The 14,608-nt window shown below is 49.2% G+C and overlaps 7 protein-coding genes across 7 annotated transcripts; 4 read left to right on the top strand and 3 right to left on the bottom strand.

Annotated features, from left to right (window-relative positions):
* Positions 1-473: 473 nt before the first annotated feature.
* Positions 474-1,307, bottom strand: FOBCDRAFT_278578 (uncharacterized protein; the record flags this gene model as incomplete). Its single annotated transcript, XM_031187617.2, has 2 exons — positions 474-1,108; positions 1,160-1,307. The coding sequence occupies 2 exons, from the start codon at positions 1,305-1,307 to the stop codon at positions 474-476; spliced, it is 783 nt and encodes a 260-aa protein (XP_031034882.2).
* An 876-nt stretch (positions 1,308-2,183) lies between these two features.
* Positions 2,184-2,717, top strand: FOBCDRAFT_242976 (uncharacterized protein; the record flags this gene model as incomplete). Its single annotated transcript, XM_031187618.3, has 4 exons — positions 2,184-2,227; positions 2,284-2,485; positions 2,540-2,587; positions 2,664-2,717. The coding sequence occupies 4 exons, from the start codon at positions 2,184-2,186 to the stop codon at positions 2,715-2,717; spliced, it is 348 nt and encodes a 115-aa protein (XP_031034883.3).
* Positions 2,718-4,536: 1,819 nt separating this feature from the next.
* FOBCDRAFT_263657 (uncharacterized protein) lies at positions 4,537-7,246 on the top strand. Its single transcript, XM_031187619.3, has 2 exons — positions 4,537-7,010; positions 7,064-7,246. The coding sequence occupies exons 1-2, from the start codon at positions 4,662-4,664 to the stop codon at positions 7,106-7,108; spliced, it is 2,394 nt and encodes a 797-aa protein (XP_031034884.2). The 5' UTR covers positions 4,537-4,661; the 3' UTR covers positions 7,109-7,246.
* A 245-nt stretch (positions 7,247-7,491) lies between these two features.
* On the bottom strand, positions 7,492-8,166 carry FOBCDRAFT_205705 (uncharacterized protein; the record flags this gene model as incomplete). The annotated part of the gene is made up of 1 exon (XM_059609158.1): positions 7,492-8,166. One exon carries the CDS (start codon positions 8,164-8,166, stop codon positions 7,492-7,494), a length of 675 nt encoding a protein of 224 aa, XP_059467788.1.
* A 991-nt stretch (positions 8,167-9,157) lies between these two features.
* Positions 9,158-10,953, top strand: FOBCDRAFT_188596 (cytochrome P450; the record flags this gene model as incomplete). Its single annotated transcript, XM_054706607.1, has 5 exons — positions 9,158-9,945; positions 10,015-10,078; positions 10,151-10,384; positions 10,449-10,769; positions 10,831-10,953. 5 exons carry the CDS (start codon positions 9,158-9,160, stop codon positions 10,951-10,953), a joined length of 1,530 nt encoding a protein of 509 aa, XP_054562582.1.
* Positions 10,954-11,468: 515 nt separating this feature from the next.
* Positions 11,469-12,765, bottom strand: FOBCDRAFT_50583 (chaperonin 10-like protein). The gene is made up of 2 exons (XM_054706606.2): positions 11,810-12,765; positions 11,469-11,763 (listed from the first exon to the last, which is right to left on the bottom strand). The coding sequence occupies exons 1-2, from the start codon at positions 12,729-12,731 to the stop codon at positions 11,576-11,578; spliced, it is 1,110 nt and encodes a 369-aa protein (XP_054562581.1). The 5' UTR covers positions 12,732-12,765; the 3' UTR covers positions 11,469-11,575.
* Positions 12,766-13,331: 566 nt separating this feature from the next.
* FOBCDRAFT_297692 (uncharacterized protein) lies at positions 13,332-14,098 on the top strand. Its single transcript, XM_059611915.1, has one exon. The coding sequence runs from the start codon at positions 13,350-13,352 to the stop codon at positions 13,773-13,775; it is 426 nt and encodes a 141-aa protein (XP_059467787.1). The 5' UTR covers positions 13,332-13,349; the 3' UTR covers positions 13,776-14,098.
* The last annotated feature ends 510 nt before the right edge of the window (positions 14,099-14,608 follow it).

The raw sequence follows: 14,608 nt of genomic DNA, 5'->3' as shown, positions 1-14,608 counted from the left end.
TATAATAATTACGTACTTTTTAAAGATAATATAATATATTTTAGAAATTTTAAATAAATAATTAAGTTAATTACTTAATTTATAACTTGAGAAAATCTCATAGCTTATAATGATTAAATATAGTTAATATAAAATATAAAATATATAATATAACTTACTTATCCAGCCTATTTACTTATTTAGCCTATTAATTTATTAAGTATATTACCTTAATCTATTAATATAAAATATTTAAAAGAAAAGAAGTAATTATTAGCTATAATATGTTAAGTAAACAATAATCTTACTTATATTCTATCTTAAAAAGTTTTTCCAGCTAATTACAGACCTAGCCACTACCTTAGACTATCTACCTGCTAAATACCCTAATTCCTTATACTTCCCTACTATATGCTCGGTCTTTGCACCAACCAAGTAGCAGGTTATATACCATGGCCATGACTCGTACCGGCTCTAGACCCATCGACAACGAATTACCGGAAGTTTCCACCACCATTGCATCGAGAAAGAGGAATACCGCTCTGTCTCTTAATACACATAGTAATAGCACCAGCAACCCACTTAACACCCTCATAAGAACCCTCCTCATGCGCATCAGCCATCCACGTACCAGTCTGCTGCATAGACCCAACGCATCCTCTGAACTGACGTCCGTAACGGCGGTTAGTCCAAGGTCGAGTAATAACAACACCAGTTTCACCATCGTGCACGGTACCGCGGACAGTGACGGTGGCTTGAGTAGTCCAGGTGCGAGAGTAGTTGATACCAAAGCTGGCGCCGAGACGGTCCTTGACGGCTTTGAGATCGAGACCCGCGCTGACGGAAACGCCGTTGGAGATGCTGAAAGAGGATGCGACGCTGACGTCGATGCCGCTGCGGCCGGCGCCGATGACGACGGGGGACATTTGCACGTCCCAGTCGACGAAGCGCTCGGTGCGGTCGGTCACGTAGGAGGTGGTGGAGCCGCAGGACTGACGTTCCTCGACATTGCGGGGAGCAATGGCCTTGGATCCGGCGTCGAGCCAGTCTTGGTCGATTTCAGGAGTGATGGGGGAGATGCCCTCTGACTCGAGAAGTTTCTCATAGACGCTGACGTGGACAACCTCCACTGAGAGTATGTTAACTTATGATGAGTTTTGAAAGTGAGATGGTGACTTACTGCGACCTTCGCCGTAGAGGATGACTTCATCTTGCTTGAGGATGTGGTCGGGGGTCCAGAGGGTCGCGTTGAGATCTCGCTCAGTCATGAACGGAGCAGCACTGGCAACAGCGGCCAGGCTGAGCAGGATAAATTTAGGGGCAATCATCTTTCGAAGACTCCAGAGAAGGTAAGATAGAGAGAAGTTCTTGAGAAGTTGGAAAAGAGGTGCTGGTTGAAGAATGAAAGCCGTTCTGCTGCCAAGAGCAGCTCACCCCTTTATACCCAAGTATGGAAGGCCGGAAACCCAAATCCTCAAAGTATATCTCATTCTATCAAGGCCGTTGATAATTCACTCATCACTGCAACATCGGCAGTTGCTTCTCATCTGCTTCCGGAGACTCTCTCGTAATCTCCCAACGTGCCCAAACTTGAGGCTATTTGCGCGGCTACAAAGATCGTCCATTGACAGGATATCAATGTATCAGTGATTGTGGGTTTATCCCGTCTAGGTCTCGGTAAGACCCGAGCTTCTGGTGCATTAGGAAGGTGACTCGCTAGTCGACGGGTCCAACTAACACTGACGATCACGACAACAAGGTTGATACGTCGGTCCGAGATACGGATTAAATTATCACTGGTCGAGTAGCTTACAGAGCTATTGCTATAATGACTTCACTTATGGTGTTTTCGTCCACAAAGTTGTGACTGCCAAGCCTCGTGGGAGAGCGATAGGACTTGGAGACACGATGTATCCTGGTTATCTATGGTATAGCATGACTCGAGTACGAAATTGGCAGGTCAGGTCTGAGAAAAGGGTATAGCTTCAGATAACAGTCAGACAATGCCTGGGCCACGGGTTGGCATGAAAGAGTTGAATCTTCCGCCTTTGGGCTCGTCCTTGAGATTTAGCCGCGATGTTCAGCATATAAGCACTCTCGATCCCATTGTTGAAGCCCAGATCATCCAGTATCACATTCTTCCCTACCTCTCTCAGCCCCAGCCTGAATCTTCATTGTCCCTCTCTCTCACATCACAAGTCACAATGCAGTTCCTCAGCATCACCTCTCTTCTCGCTCTCGCGACTCTGTACGATTCCCTAGGGTCCACACCCACACACCTCAGTACTAACAAGATCTCAACAGCGCTTCTGCAAAGCTTCACAGCCAAGCTGTCTGCGTCACCAACCGCCACTACGACCCCATCGGAGGAACGCCATGGAGCCCCAGTTACAACTGGAAGGTGAACTATGAGATTCTTCCCGGCGCTACCAACTGCGCCTGCAACTACTACAGGAACCGCAATACTGGCAACAAACAGTGGGACAAGTGCCCTGACTGTCGCTTTGTGGGACAACCCAGGTGTAATGTCTTGATAGAATGAGGCGCTAACACGAAGTAGGATGGTCTTGTCTGTGAGTCCAAGGACTGGCATATTGGCGGTGACGAGGTGAGTAACGTAGCATACTGTCCCCAGTCCCTGTTACTGGGTCTCTTTTGGATTACTGGCTGACCATGAATCTCAGTTTACCTACTATTGTGAGAAGAAGTGCGGAGCTCAGGGAGCAGAGGCGAACTAGTATGGAACAGCCTTGTCGTGTGTTTCATCAAAAGGACCCTGAAGGACGGTGCAGGATTTGAGTAGAAGTTGTGATAGGTCAATACCAAACAAGAAATTCGTATAAAAATCGGAAAGCGGTATTCGTGACAGCTCGGCATTGGCCGTTCACCATGGGTCCGCAGCTTTAGATGCAAGGGTCCCGCAGTTTGACAGACGAGACATGACTCGCGCTGATCATCAACGTGCTGGGGACTGAGATAAGCAAATAGGGAACGGCTCGTGGTGCATTAGTGCTCCCTCGTTATTTGCGACAAGCCATCAGTAGTCTTTCCACGAATGGGCTTTGAAGAATGGTGGTTTAAACTTTGCAGGGAATTATGCGCGCATTGATGTTCAGCGCTGATTGGTTCATCGTGGCACTGAGATGAACAGACTTCCAGATTCGAAGTTTCGTGCATTTCCCACAAACCTTGCTAGTTAAATGCCATCAAGCTTATCCGACTCATGCACTTTTGACGGGAAAATCGAAGCCCCTGATCCCTGTTCGCAATGGCACTTTGCCATGGCTACTGCAAGGGACCTAACCGTTGACAGCCCACGTGCTCTAGAAGCCGCCAACCGAACCGTGACATTGGCCCCTTGTTTGTTGACCGACCAGACCCTTGATGGCCAAGGTGCAGTGGAGTAATGGATAAATAATAGGGCTCTTTTGCCGGCAATCAGCTGATCCTTTTGTCCAACGGTTGTCGTGCGCTGCGGGAATAGATGACCCGACGACCCTGCGATATCTCCATTGCCGAAATGAGCATGTGTAGATCGCCATAGCTCAATCTGGTAAAACTTTGGTCGCAATCCGCTGCCAGACCCGCAGGATGAATTCCCGGACTCAGTGTTTGTGAGATGCGCCAGTTGAGGAAGCGACAGCGAAATTGTTTTTACACCAATTTGTTTTGAATCAGGTTGCAACACAGATGTGAGACCAATCTCGTCAGTGAATAATCATGTGACATAACTTTTGCCGCCTCGTTTGACTTTCATTCCTGGAACCTTGGACTGGTTGAGGAAGCAAGCAGAAAAATATCAGCAGTCTCGCTTTCTGAGCGACTCTTGCCATTACACCATTCTCTGAGACCATACTCATGATGAGGCAACTCAGTAGGAAACTCACATTAGCAAGCGAATGCATCCAAGTTGGGTGAACAAGCAGGACAAGTCCTTCGAGCATGAAGGCCACGCAAAGCGCAGCATCAATAGAATTCGACACAGTAGAGACAAGACCAGAGCCTCGCTAGCATGTCGCAGGCTTTGAAGATCCGCCAACATACTCAGATTCTGACATGGTGAGCGTTGTGAGCACTTTGTGCTTTGATATCAACTGAACTTACTCTTGACGTACCCGGGTCGGAGGTTCTTGTGCATTTGCTCTCCATACATGGTTTGATCAGCTTGTTAAGAGTTTATTGCATAGTGTTTTGCGCTGTTTATATCGTGAATGTTTATTTTATTGAGAATCCGTCTAACGGACTGATCGGAAAGTGGATGGAAAAAAAGTTGAATGGCCACTAAAGGCGGATCTGATAATCGGCGAAGATTAATCAGGCTGTCAGACTTACGATGAAATATAATTTATCAATCTCACAACGGATAAAAAGATAGAGTTCAATCAATAGCTACCTCCAAAAGTTTAACTCTATCAATTCTTTTGTATCAAGCTTTTTTCGACAACACGAGAAGGCTTCCATCATTGCATCTCTGAGCCATAGGGCACTTCATCATCTCGAGCGCATGGAAGGTATATACTTTTGCGCGAATAAATAAAAAACTTATAATGCATCTATTTCTTTGAAACAAACTCAGTGTCTTGCCTGAACATGAGCGCATTAAGTCTTCTATATAAGAGCCGGTTTTTTTCTTCCTCACACACTCATTCAAATAAAACTCTTCAACAGGTTCTCGTTGCAAAATGTCCTCCCAGCCAAGCTCAAGCAAGGAGGCAATGGCTGTCAACCCACTACCGCCTCCTAAACCCCCAGAGAAATTGGCACTCCATCTCCAAGGCGGAAAGGTCATCTTCTTCACACTGAACGCCCTCTTCGACCGCGACCATGCGACTGAGCGTGGTCTTGAGAAGTGCAGGCAGCTCAGCCCGGACCTTCGGAAGAAATCCATGGAAGAGCTCAAACGCGGCTACCATGCTGCCATGACTGCGGCGTACCGACAGCTCCTCCACCGCCAGATCCATCGGTCAGATCCGCGCGGCATTCAACCCAACAGCATTCCACAGGTTTCGATTGATAAAGTCGGAATGATTTTTCAACAGCTTGATCTTAATCTGCCGCCGGCGAGTGAGCGGCAACTGATCGGCCGCGAGTTTGCTGGTGAATTCAGCCGCAACCGGTTCGAAGTCCGCGGCGCTTCTCGGTATTTGGGGGAGTTGAAGCAGCTCGAGTACGCGATTGTTGTTGTCGACGATGTTGTTGAGTGGGATGTTGTGAAGGATCTCAATTTCTGGCACTACATCGATGCTTTGATAACTCCGGCAGATCCAACAGTGCGCAAGCCAGACGCTCGCGTGTTTCAAAAGGCCCTAGATGTATGCCGAGTCTCTCCGAAGAATGCTGTCATCGTTGGCGCTTCGTTGGATGATGATATTTTTGGTATCATGGAGGTTGACGCAGAGCCAATTTTGTACAAGCCAAGCCATAATTACGCTCTTGTGGAAGTTAAGGGTACGTGTGTTCTGGTTGTTCGCACCATGGCTGAGCTTGTGTCGGAGATAAAAAGCCGACCGGAAAAACGAGGTCTCGTACAGTACCAACAACAACAACAGCTACTTCCTGTACCAGCTCACCCACCAATGGTCTACGCACCCCAGGACCAGGGATTTCCGCATGATCGGAACGGTGGACCCTCAGGCCAATATTCCCATAGAGGTCCAAGCCAATCTCAACATCCATCTTCCGATCCGAAGGCTGGCTACCTAGATAGCCATGTGAATCAACCTCGAGAGCGATCTCGACCTTCACCCCCACTGTCGGAGCCAGAATCGAGCGATGAGACCCCACGAAGCCACGGGCTGCCAAAGGTTCAGGATCATGACCACCCGATTAGGGATTTTGAGAGGGATGCACGTCCGGCACCTCCTGTGAACCATGTACCCTCGAAGCGCCGTCGTGATGAATCTGTGGCTCAAGGTACTTCTCTACCCACAATCCCTCAGGTGCCACCTCGCCACGACCAGGAGTACCTTAATTACGCTGCAATGGGAGAGTACAACTGTTCTGCGCGTGGATCGTTTCACGGTGCGTCGACACAGGGGCGTCGTCCCCCTTCCCCAAAGCCGGCCACGGTATTCGGGAGTGCCAATGATCACCGTTCCCCTGGAATCCATTCTACAAGCCACCCGCCCATGTATCGACCGCGGAGCCCTTCCCCACCTCGATGGCTACCCCGGATTACGCCGTATCCGCTCACCGAAGACTATGGGATCTCCAGCCCGCACGACGCCGGGTATCAGGATCAGCAGCGCTCTTGGCATTCTGGACGTGACTATGAGGTCTCGGGCAGGACTTACCCTACCCGAGATCAATATCAAGCTGGAACTGCAAGTCCGTATCAAACTTCGCATGAGCCTCGATCGAGAACCCTCTCTCAGCAAATCGGACCATCGCCTGGTGTATTTGATGGGCCTTGGAGAGATGGATCCGCAAGAAGGACTGCGTCAATGAGTGAGGGAGATGTTCAAAGGCCTTGGGAAACCAGAAATGCTGGGCCATCGAGTGAAAGGACACGGGAACGTGCGGATGAGCGCCAGCTTCCACGTCCAGAGGAACGCAGTATGCATCCGTACCGTCGAGAAGTAATCGACTTGACTTCTGTTGGTAGAAATGCACAGCCTTCTGATCCGGCACATGCATTCACTGCTGCAGGTCCATTCGTTCCTTACCATCCATTTCGCCTACCCAGTCATGGATATTCAAACGGAACTCACCTTGAGCCTCGGGGCGCAATTCGACCTCAAGCTGCAGAACAGCACGAAGCTGGCCCTTCTAACCAACAGCCCTCCTTTTCAAGAAATGAAGAGACTGGAGCTCGTGGCGGACGTCGGGCCGAGATGTCACTGAGTCGTATCATGTGTTCCGAAGTTAGACCTACATTACAGTGTTCCGGATCACAGTCTCAGTTCCTAGATGACTCATCCACTGGACCTTCGGGCCATAATCGGAGCACAGTTCCAGATCTAAGCGGCTTCGCTCAAAGTGCTCTTGACCTCGGCCGAGAAACTCCACGAGTTGATTCGTCTTCCAAGGATGTAAGTAAACCCCCTAACCGTAACGTGAAACGCTATGTGACTAACGTTTATAGGTCGATGAACAACCCAAGGCTGCTGAATACCAGGGTCGACAGTAGCCGGTTGAGTACCTTCCCAGCTCCTGATTATGCGGGCTGCGTCTGTAAATCCCGTTGTGTGGATTTTGTTAGACAGATTTGGGAAGAGTATGTAGTGGACCAGATAGTTCAGGTAGCTAAATTGAATCTGGTCACGTACTTCTTTTCAGGGCATCTGATACCTTTGCAACGTGAAAGTGACTGTGTTATTTTCGGTCTCCAACCGCAGGCTTCTCAAGCTTTGTCTCGCCCATCATTCGCCACGCTATGTTTCGACAGTGGTGAGCGGTAACGGTAACCTTATCCTTATCTCGTCATGGACTTGTTCACAGCATCCTTCGATATGCCGCAGTCCTAGCTCTCGGGCAACAGTGTGTTATCCACGTGGCCCTCTACTTCATGGGTTAAGGGAGGGTTTCCCCCATTGTTCCCCGGTTCCTGCAAGAAAATTTGATTTTATCACCGTCTGCAGTGCGTGACAGTATGAAGATTTCACTATCCCGTCCCGTAACCTTCGTCCAATTCTCCACCTCTTTGTCCAACGCAGTATCTGCCGACTCGAAATCCGTGGTCTTGAAGGCTGCATGTGCAACCGCCTGCCATGCATTACCCAGTGCAGATACTCTCGTCCACTTTGAAAAGGGGCATATTATCAAGAACATCAGAAAGAGGTGTACAGCCACAAGAATGATGACCAGCTTCAGCCCTAGCCATCGTACCGGGATGACTGCATGCGTGGTTGTAATTGGCACCGCAACGTTGTATTCGTCCATGAGATAGTAGTAAGTCATCTGGAAGAGTAGTGTCAAAACAGCCTGGATCGCCAGTGCCAGATCCCCCGTCTGTTCAATGGCGTCTCGAAATACCAGGTTGTGTTCATGATGGGTGTGTTCAGGTAGGTCAAATAATCCTGGGTCCATACCCCACATAAAACCTGTATCGAGGACATCATAAAAAGGTCGATAGATTACGGGGACATCTCTGTCCATGAAGGAGCCAATCTCAAGCTTCAGGATTCCACGGCTTTCTTCGTCTTGAGCATTGAGGCCAATCCCTAACTGGAGAAGGATAGCCTCCATATTATTTTCATTCCAGGCTAAAGATCAATTCAACTAAGCCTCGGTTCAGCAACACCGAAAAGACCTACCTTGGTTGCTTATTTGATTTCGACAAGTACGTGCAAAACCCTCATAATACAGCCTGATCCATGGTGCTGGTGGCTTTCATTGGTGGTATCGGTCATCAGTTGACTGGCCTGCCTTGGAATCATAGCCCGCGGGCACGGGTAACGTTATCCTGAATATCACATAACGGAAATATCATTTGCCGGCCGCGCTCAAGAACGTGCAGATCTTTGCCCCAGTATGCATTTATTAGTCACTGACCTCCACCAGGACGTACATACTTCCTCTCTTTTAGATACGTCCTAGTGATTGTCTTATCCCTCCTCGAGCCAGCTGGGAACCAGACAGGAAGAAAACTGTGGTGTAATTCTCACAGAAATGCGTTGCCACTGCTTCAAGTCCAGCCCGATGCATTTGAAGCCGCAGTATTTGATTTTGAGGCCTTCCACGCCAAATGGGCATGATGAACTGCCACCAGGAAGCGCCTTTCCGGGCTTCATTCCGGGATGTATGACGATTATGTATGCATGCAAAGCATGTGACTTTCTTACCTGCAGACCCAGAAGAGACAAAGAGTCAAGTGATACGTTTCGAAAACGGAGAAGATAAATAGAAAAGTGATTATTGGCTGTTGGCCGTCGAAGGCGGTCGTATTTATGCCAATCTGCAATGTAATGCATAAGCGTGACAAAGCAACTGCATATGCGCGAGGCTGTATAAGGTAGATATGGCTGTCTTTTACTACCAACCGGCTAAATACAGAACGAAAGAACAATTATGAGACACTGCTCCTGAGATGTTAGTGAGGATATCTAGACTCCCAGCCTGATTTGCAAATGCGTTTAAGATCTCAATTGTATCCCCATTCAACCCTTCAACGTTTTTCCCCCTGTATTTCGGTGAAGAGACGGCCAAGTCAATATCTAATAGAAACCTACAAGTAGCGATGACCTTATCTTATCTATCAGAATTCCCGACTTCTAGTGGCATTGGCATAGCCGTTTTCTGCTTGCTGTCATCCTGGTGGCTCGGCACAACCTTTCTAGCATGGTATCGTCTCCGACACGTCCCAGGCCCCTGGTTTGCAGGACTGAGCTACATCTGGAACGGTTGGATTGCCTACAGTGGTAAACAGCACCATGTATTCGTTGCTCTCGATGAAAAATACGGCTCGTTGGTGCGAATTGGCCCGGAGGTCCTGCTCACTTCAGATGTTGAGCTCGTCAAGCGCATGTCGGCGACAAAGAGCTCATATGGCAAATCCTCTTGGGTCGACGGTGTTCGGTTCAATCCGTACCACGAAACTATGTTTGCAGTGAGAGATCCTCGCCAACATGATCGCGCGAAAGCAAGGGTGGCCCCTGCGTATAGTGGTCGCGATACGCCGAATCTCGAGGGTGCTGTAGACCAGCAGATCAACAGCCTCATATCCTTGATTCGTCGCAAATATCTCTCGGAGCCCGCATCTGGTTTAATCCGTACACTGCCCCTCCTCAACGTCTTGTCGTATTTCACCCTCGACGTCATTTCCAAAGTGGCGCTCGGGACGGAGTTTGGTTGCTGCACTTCTGACTCGGACCCGTACAGGTTCTATGAGGGGTTGGATGAGCATATGCCTTTGATGGCGCTGACAAGTGATGTACCGTGGATCCGAGCTGTGATGTACTCGACTACGTTTCTCAAGTATTTTGGGCCACGCGAGACTGATACTCATGGAATTGGCCCGCTGATGAAGTATGTGGCACTTCCTTCCGATTGTCAAGTAATTCATGGAACAATCTTGGACTAACTCATGGCGCTTAGAGTTACGAATGACAACGTCCGACAACGCTATAGTCAAGACCAGACAGAGAAGACAGATATGTTGGTATGTCAGAGTGCCTCACTTTCCCCTATCCAGCAGATTTGTTGAACGACCATTGATATCTTCTGCTATCAGAGCTCGTTCAAAGTCCATGGTCTATCCGAGGGTAATGCCCAGTCCGAGACGCTTTTCATGTTCGTCGCGGGATCCGATACCACTGCAGCGGCTATCCGAGTCACTCTATTCTACCTCATGTCGTGTCCTCGCGTCTATCGGAAGCTGAAGGAAGAGATTCGAGGCGCTGTTCGTGAGGGAAGGGCTTCAAGTCCAGTTACTGCTGCTCAGGCACGCGAGCTACCTTATCTCCAAGTGAGTACATTTACGCAGAATTTACCGTGTATGGAATACTAACACCCGAACTCCCTCCCGACAGGCAGTTATATATGAAGGTCTCCGTATGCGGCCAGTGACAACTGGACAGCAAGCGAAAGAGGTACCAGCTGGCGGCGACACCATCAACGGGTACTTCATTCCCGGTGGCACATCCATCGCCATCAACTTCTCGGCTATCTTAGGTTCCAAAGCCCTCTTCGGCCCAGACGCCGATGTCTTTCGACCAGAACGCTTCATTGGTCTTTCAGCCTCCAATCTCGCCGAGATGCGTCGCAACGTCGAAATGAACTTTGGTCACGGCCGATGGATGTGTGCTGGAAAGCCGCTGGCGTTTATGGAGCTGCAAAAAGTGTACTTCGAGGTTTGTTGCCAAACAGAGTTCATCCCAAGGGTATAATTTCCACTGACTTGCGACGGTATAGTTGCTGCGGGCATTCGATTTTCAGCTTACCGAGCCTCTCAGTCCGATGCGATCTGAGAGTTACGCTTTGTTCCGCGATTTTGGATTGAAAGTGCGTGCTACAGTGGCAGAAGACATGGAATAGTTGTTGTAGCCGGGATCGAACGGAGGACATAAGACGAGGGGCGAGAATGTGACTGAGTTAGCCATATATAAACGAGTGATATCACGTATGGGCGTTGTGGAAACATAACGATAAAGTCGCCCAATCTTTTATCAGATAGCGCGCCCTTACTAGGAAACTGATAATGAAAGATAATGTTAGGATGATTCTAAGTGTATTTGTAGTCCTCCCTATTCTTCGTTCTCCCCCGTTGTCCTTGTATCCGAGGGGGCGAGGCCAAGATACTAGACCTGCTAATCCTATAACAGATCTGAAACACTGTTCTAATAATTCAGATATCATGGGTGACATCTTCCCTGGGGGGGCTGCCTGTGTAACATCATCATGTAATGCCACTTCTCCAACAGTACTCACTAGTGTAGTACGTTAGGTTAGAATGGTCTCTTTTTATATCTTAGCAGCGCGCTATAAAGGAAACCAATGTCACGCACGACATGGTACCACGAGGGCGGTCAACAAGGGCAGAATCAGACTGACCAGCCACGTGCACGCCAGGGACCGGCCGGAAGGACCGAAACGAACATTCGGTCCCGAATATCATCGTCAGTATAAGGCATATCATGGGGTGTAGAATGACGAGAGCTTAAGCCCGTGGAACAAAGACGGCACACTTGCCGATGCCCACATGGTCAGCCGCGGTGTCTAGACCCTGTTTCCAGTCTCCCAGAGCAAATGTCTTGACGTCAACAAAGTTGGTGCCGCGGGAGAACAGACCTCTCTCAAGCATTTTGATCAACTGCAGGATGTCCGGCCTGTCGTACATCATTTTCCCTGGGAAGCGTCAGTAAGCCAGGCCGTCAATTCGAGAAATTCTCACCTTTCAGAGTAATATCGTTTGTCAAGATTTCACCAGCGCCGATGTTGTTAGTTGAGCCCATCAGGCTCACCCTCCCTCCCCGTCGCAGCGCCCGGATCGCACTCTTCGTATGCGCCGACGTGGCGGCAGTTGATGGTGTTAAGTCGAGCGCGGCGTCAATGGTGCCAAAAGCTCTCAGGGCAGCGGCATCGTTGCTTTCGTCTCCTGTAATGAGTACTGTCTCGAGATTCGCACCGGGGGATGTCTTCTCCACATGCTCTTTCAGCTTGGCTAGCTTCTCTCCATTCCGAGCCATGGCAATCACTCTCGCGCCCATCGAGAGGGCAACTTGTACCGCTGCGCCGCTGTATCCGCCGGTCGCTGGGCAGATGACAATGGTTTCACCCGGTTCAAGCTTGATGTCTCTTAGCCCCCCATACGGGACGAGCAAGTAGGCCATGTACGTAAGCTCCGGGATCGAATATCCTAGCTCTTTGCACAAACGATTCTCGTTGAGCGGGATGCAGTTCTCCAGCGGAGCCTTGAAATATTCGGCAAACGTCCCATCGCGCCATACGTCTCGCATCAATTTTTTGCTTCCATCCGTGAATCCCTCGATGACGGCCGATAGGAAAAACTCATCCGGGTCGTCGCGCGCATGTATAACACAGTCCACGTACACGAGCTGACCCAGCTGCAGTGCAACTGCGTCTGGGCCGATTGCTGCAATGCGTCCGATCGCACTAAAGCCGCCAACGAGCGGGATGGGGATTGGGTAATGGCGGATGACTTGATGATGGTATGGAAGTATCCCAGCGGACTCGATGAGAATGATGGCGCTGCCAGGACCGGGCTGCGGCGTTGACAGCGTTTTGAGCTCGAAACCGGCCTCACGATCCTCGAGGACGAGGGCCTGATGTTGTTCGGGAAGATCGGATGCCATCGTATGATGAGATGCTGGGACGGAGAGCGGATAAGGAAGAAAAAGAGCTCATATTTGCCTTGAGGAACGAAAGGCTTTCTATGGCTCAAGTAAGGGCATAGCGGGGCAGATTGTGCATAAGCGAAGGAGAAGTGGAAATGCCAGTTTATCGAGTTTCTACGCTACTTGTACACTAGTCGAACGTGAACCCATTTTCTCGTGCTTGAGCCTGCTGGTTCAAGATTACATCTTCGCAACACCTGTCTCGTCTCCTCTCATCTAAGGCGGTCATTTTCCCATCTGAGTTCTTGCAAAATCGATATTCCGAGCCGCCGAATTCAGGGCGCCACCCAAACCTGTTGACCATGCCTAGCTGGCAATTCAAATGAACCTAAACTGGTCAATAATGAAGACAGACTTTATTAATTGGCAGTTGGGATTCCATATTCAACCCGCGCGCATTCCCATTCCTGCCTAACCGCTTTCTTCGTGGCAATAACAATGAACAAACCAGAAAAACCGCAAAACACATCCAACTTTGGAAGATTCGCAAAGGCACACATAGCTGCTGGGAATGTAGGCTCAGCATTCGCGAGGTTAAAGCTCATTGTTTAACTTGCAAAAGGTCGGCGTCGCAAGATGCGATGTCAGTTCACGGCCCAAGACGATCTTGCGTGTGCACCGTGCAAAAGTCGAGGCAAAATATGTCGCGATCAGGACTTCGCCGACGATTCAGAGGCATCACAGCTGTCCATGCGACACCTCGCGCAGCGTTTGAGCAGGCTTGAGGAGTTGATGGGGAAGCTTGCGGAGCGTGTAGCTCTTGACCCATCACCCAATCTACTCACTGGCCTCTCCACAAAAATCTTAACCAGCTTGTCTTCAGTTGCTGCGAATGGAGTCAAACAAGGAGTCATCAGCACATCGAGGGACCCTTCGGATTCCACAGCCAGATACGGGCTATCGCAAAAGGAAGATGGTAGCAGTAAACCCTTATCCTTCACTCACAACCAAGCCCATGAAGCGTACTTGGGCTTGGGTCTTCCCGGAGACCTAACTCGCTGATCGCAAATCCCTCTCGAGCTCCCTCTCCTTTTCTTGACAACTCACCAACTCCTGAACCCGCAGTGTTTGCCTATGGGAGAGACTCCTCAGAGTCATACAAAGCTGAACATTTCGCCTCTGTGCCGAATCCTTTTCAGATTGAGTATAGCCTCCATTCATAACTGATTCTAGCTCTGTTCTTTCCTTTATCATGGCCTGGATTTCCCGCCTTCCCGTGTCGACGTTTATTTGCAACATCTGCAGACGGATTCTGAGGCTTTTGAGCTCTGCCTCGATCTGGGATTTGGAGGGCATGGTGTTATGAGTGTGCTGTTGAGTGGTAGGAAGATTATAGCGGTTGTTGTTACGGTTCTTGGATTGGTTTGCTTGGCAGGAAATGGTTGAAATCCCGAGCGCGGCTCGCTTTTATAGTTCAATTGCCTGAGATTTCACTGATGGGTAAATTAGAGTGAATCATGACTCTCGCCAACACTGTATATGCAGGGAACTACGGTTTGGGATCACGGTATACGTTGGGCAGAAGCGGTGAATCTACTGATGTACAAACTTCGTTAGTTCGAAGCTGCAGAAAGCGGCGAGTGATTCAAACTCAACATAACCGCCCATTCAATGAGGTCTAGTATGCACTGCGCAATCAAAGGGCTTAATCACCACGATGATTGAGTGTGATGTCAGGGTCGTTGCTGTTAGTGAGTGACCGCGGCTGAGAATAGTAAATCAGACTTACTGCTTTCCAGCACGTGTCGTGGAGTTATTCATGGATCAATTGTCACAAATCAACCAATCATCGTTTACTATAGACTATGCCTCAGCCTACTAATTACTCAATTCTG

The sequence above is a fragment of the Fusarium oxysporum genome, chromosome VIII, assembly GCF_013085055.1.
Source record: "Fusarium oxysporum Fo47 chromosome VIII, complete sequence".
NCBI lineage: Eukaryota > Fungi > Ascomycota > Sordariomycetes > Hypocreales > Nectriaceae > Fusarium > Fusarium oxysporum.
This window is presented reverse-complemented; position numbering and strand designations above follow the sequence as displayed.

Bases quoted from the DNA above. Each gene is read 5' to 3' on its own strand.
- FOBCDRAFT_263657 (XM_031187619.3), top strand. From the start codon at position 4,662: ATGTCCTCCCAGCCAAGCTCAAGCAAGGAGGCAATGGCTGTCAACCCA. The intron at 7,011-7,063 runs GTAAGTAAACCC...TAACGTTTATAG, and splicing joins TTGATTCGTCTTCCAAGGAT to GTCGATGAACAACCCAAGGC.
- FOBCDRAFT_297692 (XM_059611915.1), top strand. From the start codon at position 13,350: ATGCGATGTCAGTTCACGGCCCAAGACGATCTTGCGTGTGCACCGTGC.
- FOBCDRAFT_50583 (XM_054706606.2), bottom strand. From the start codon at position 12,731: ATGGCATCCGATCTTCCCGAACAACATCAGGCCCTCGTCCTCGAGGAT. The intron at 11,764-11,809 runs GTGAGAATTTCT...GACGCTTCCCAG, and splicing joins AAACGATATTACTCTGAAAG to GGAAAATGATGTACGACAGG.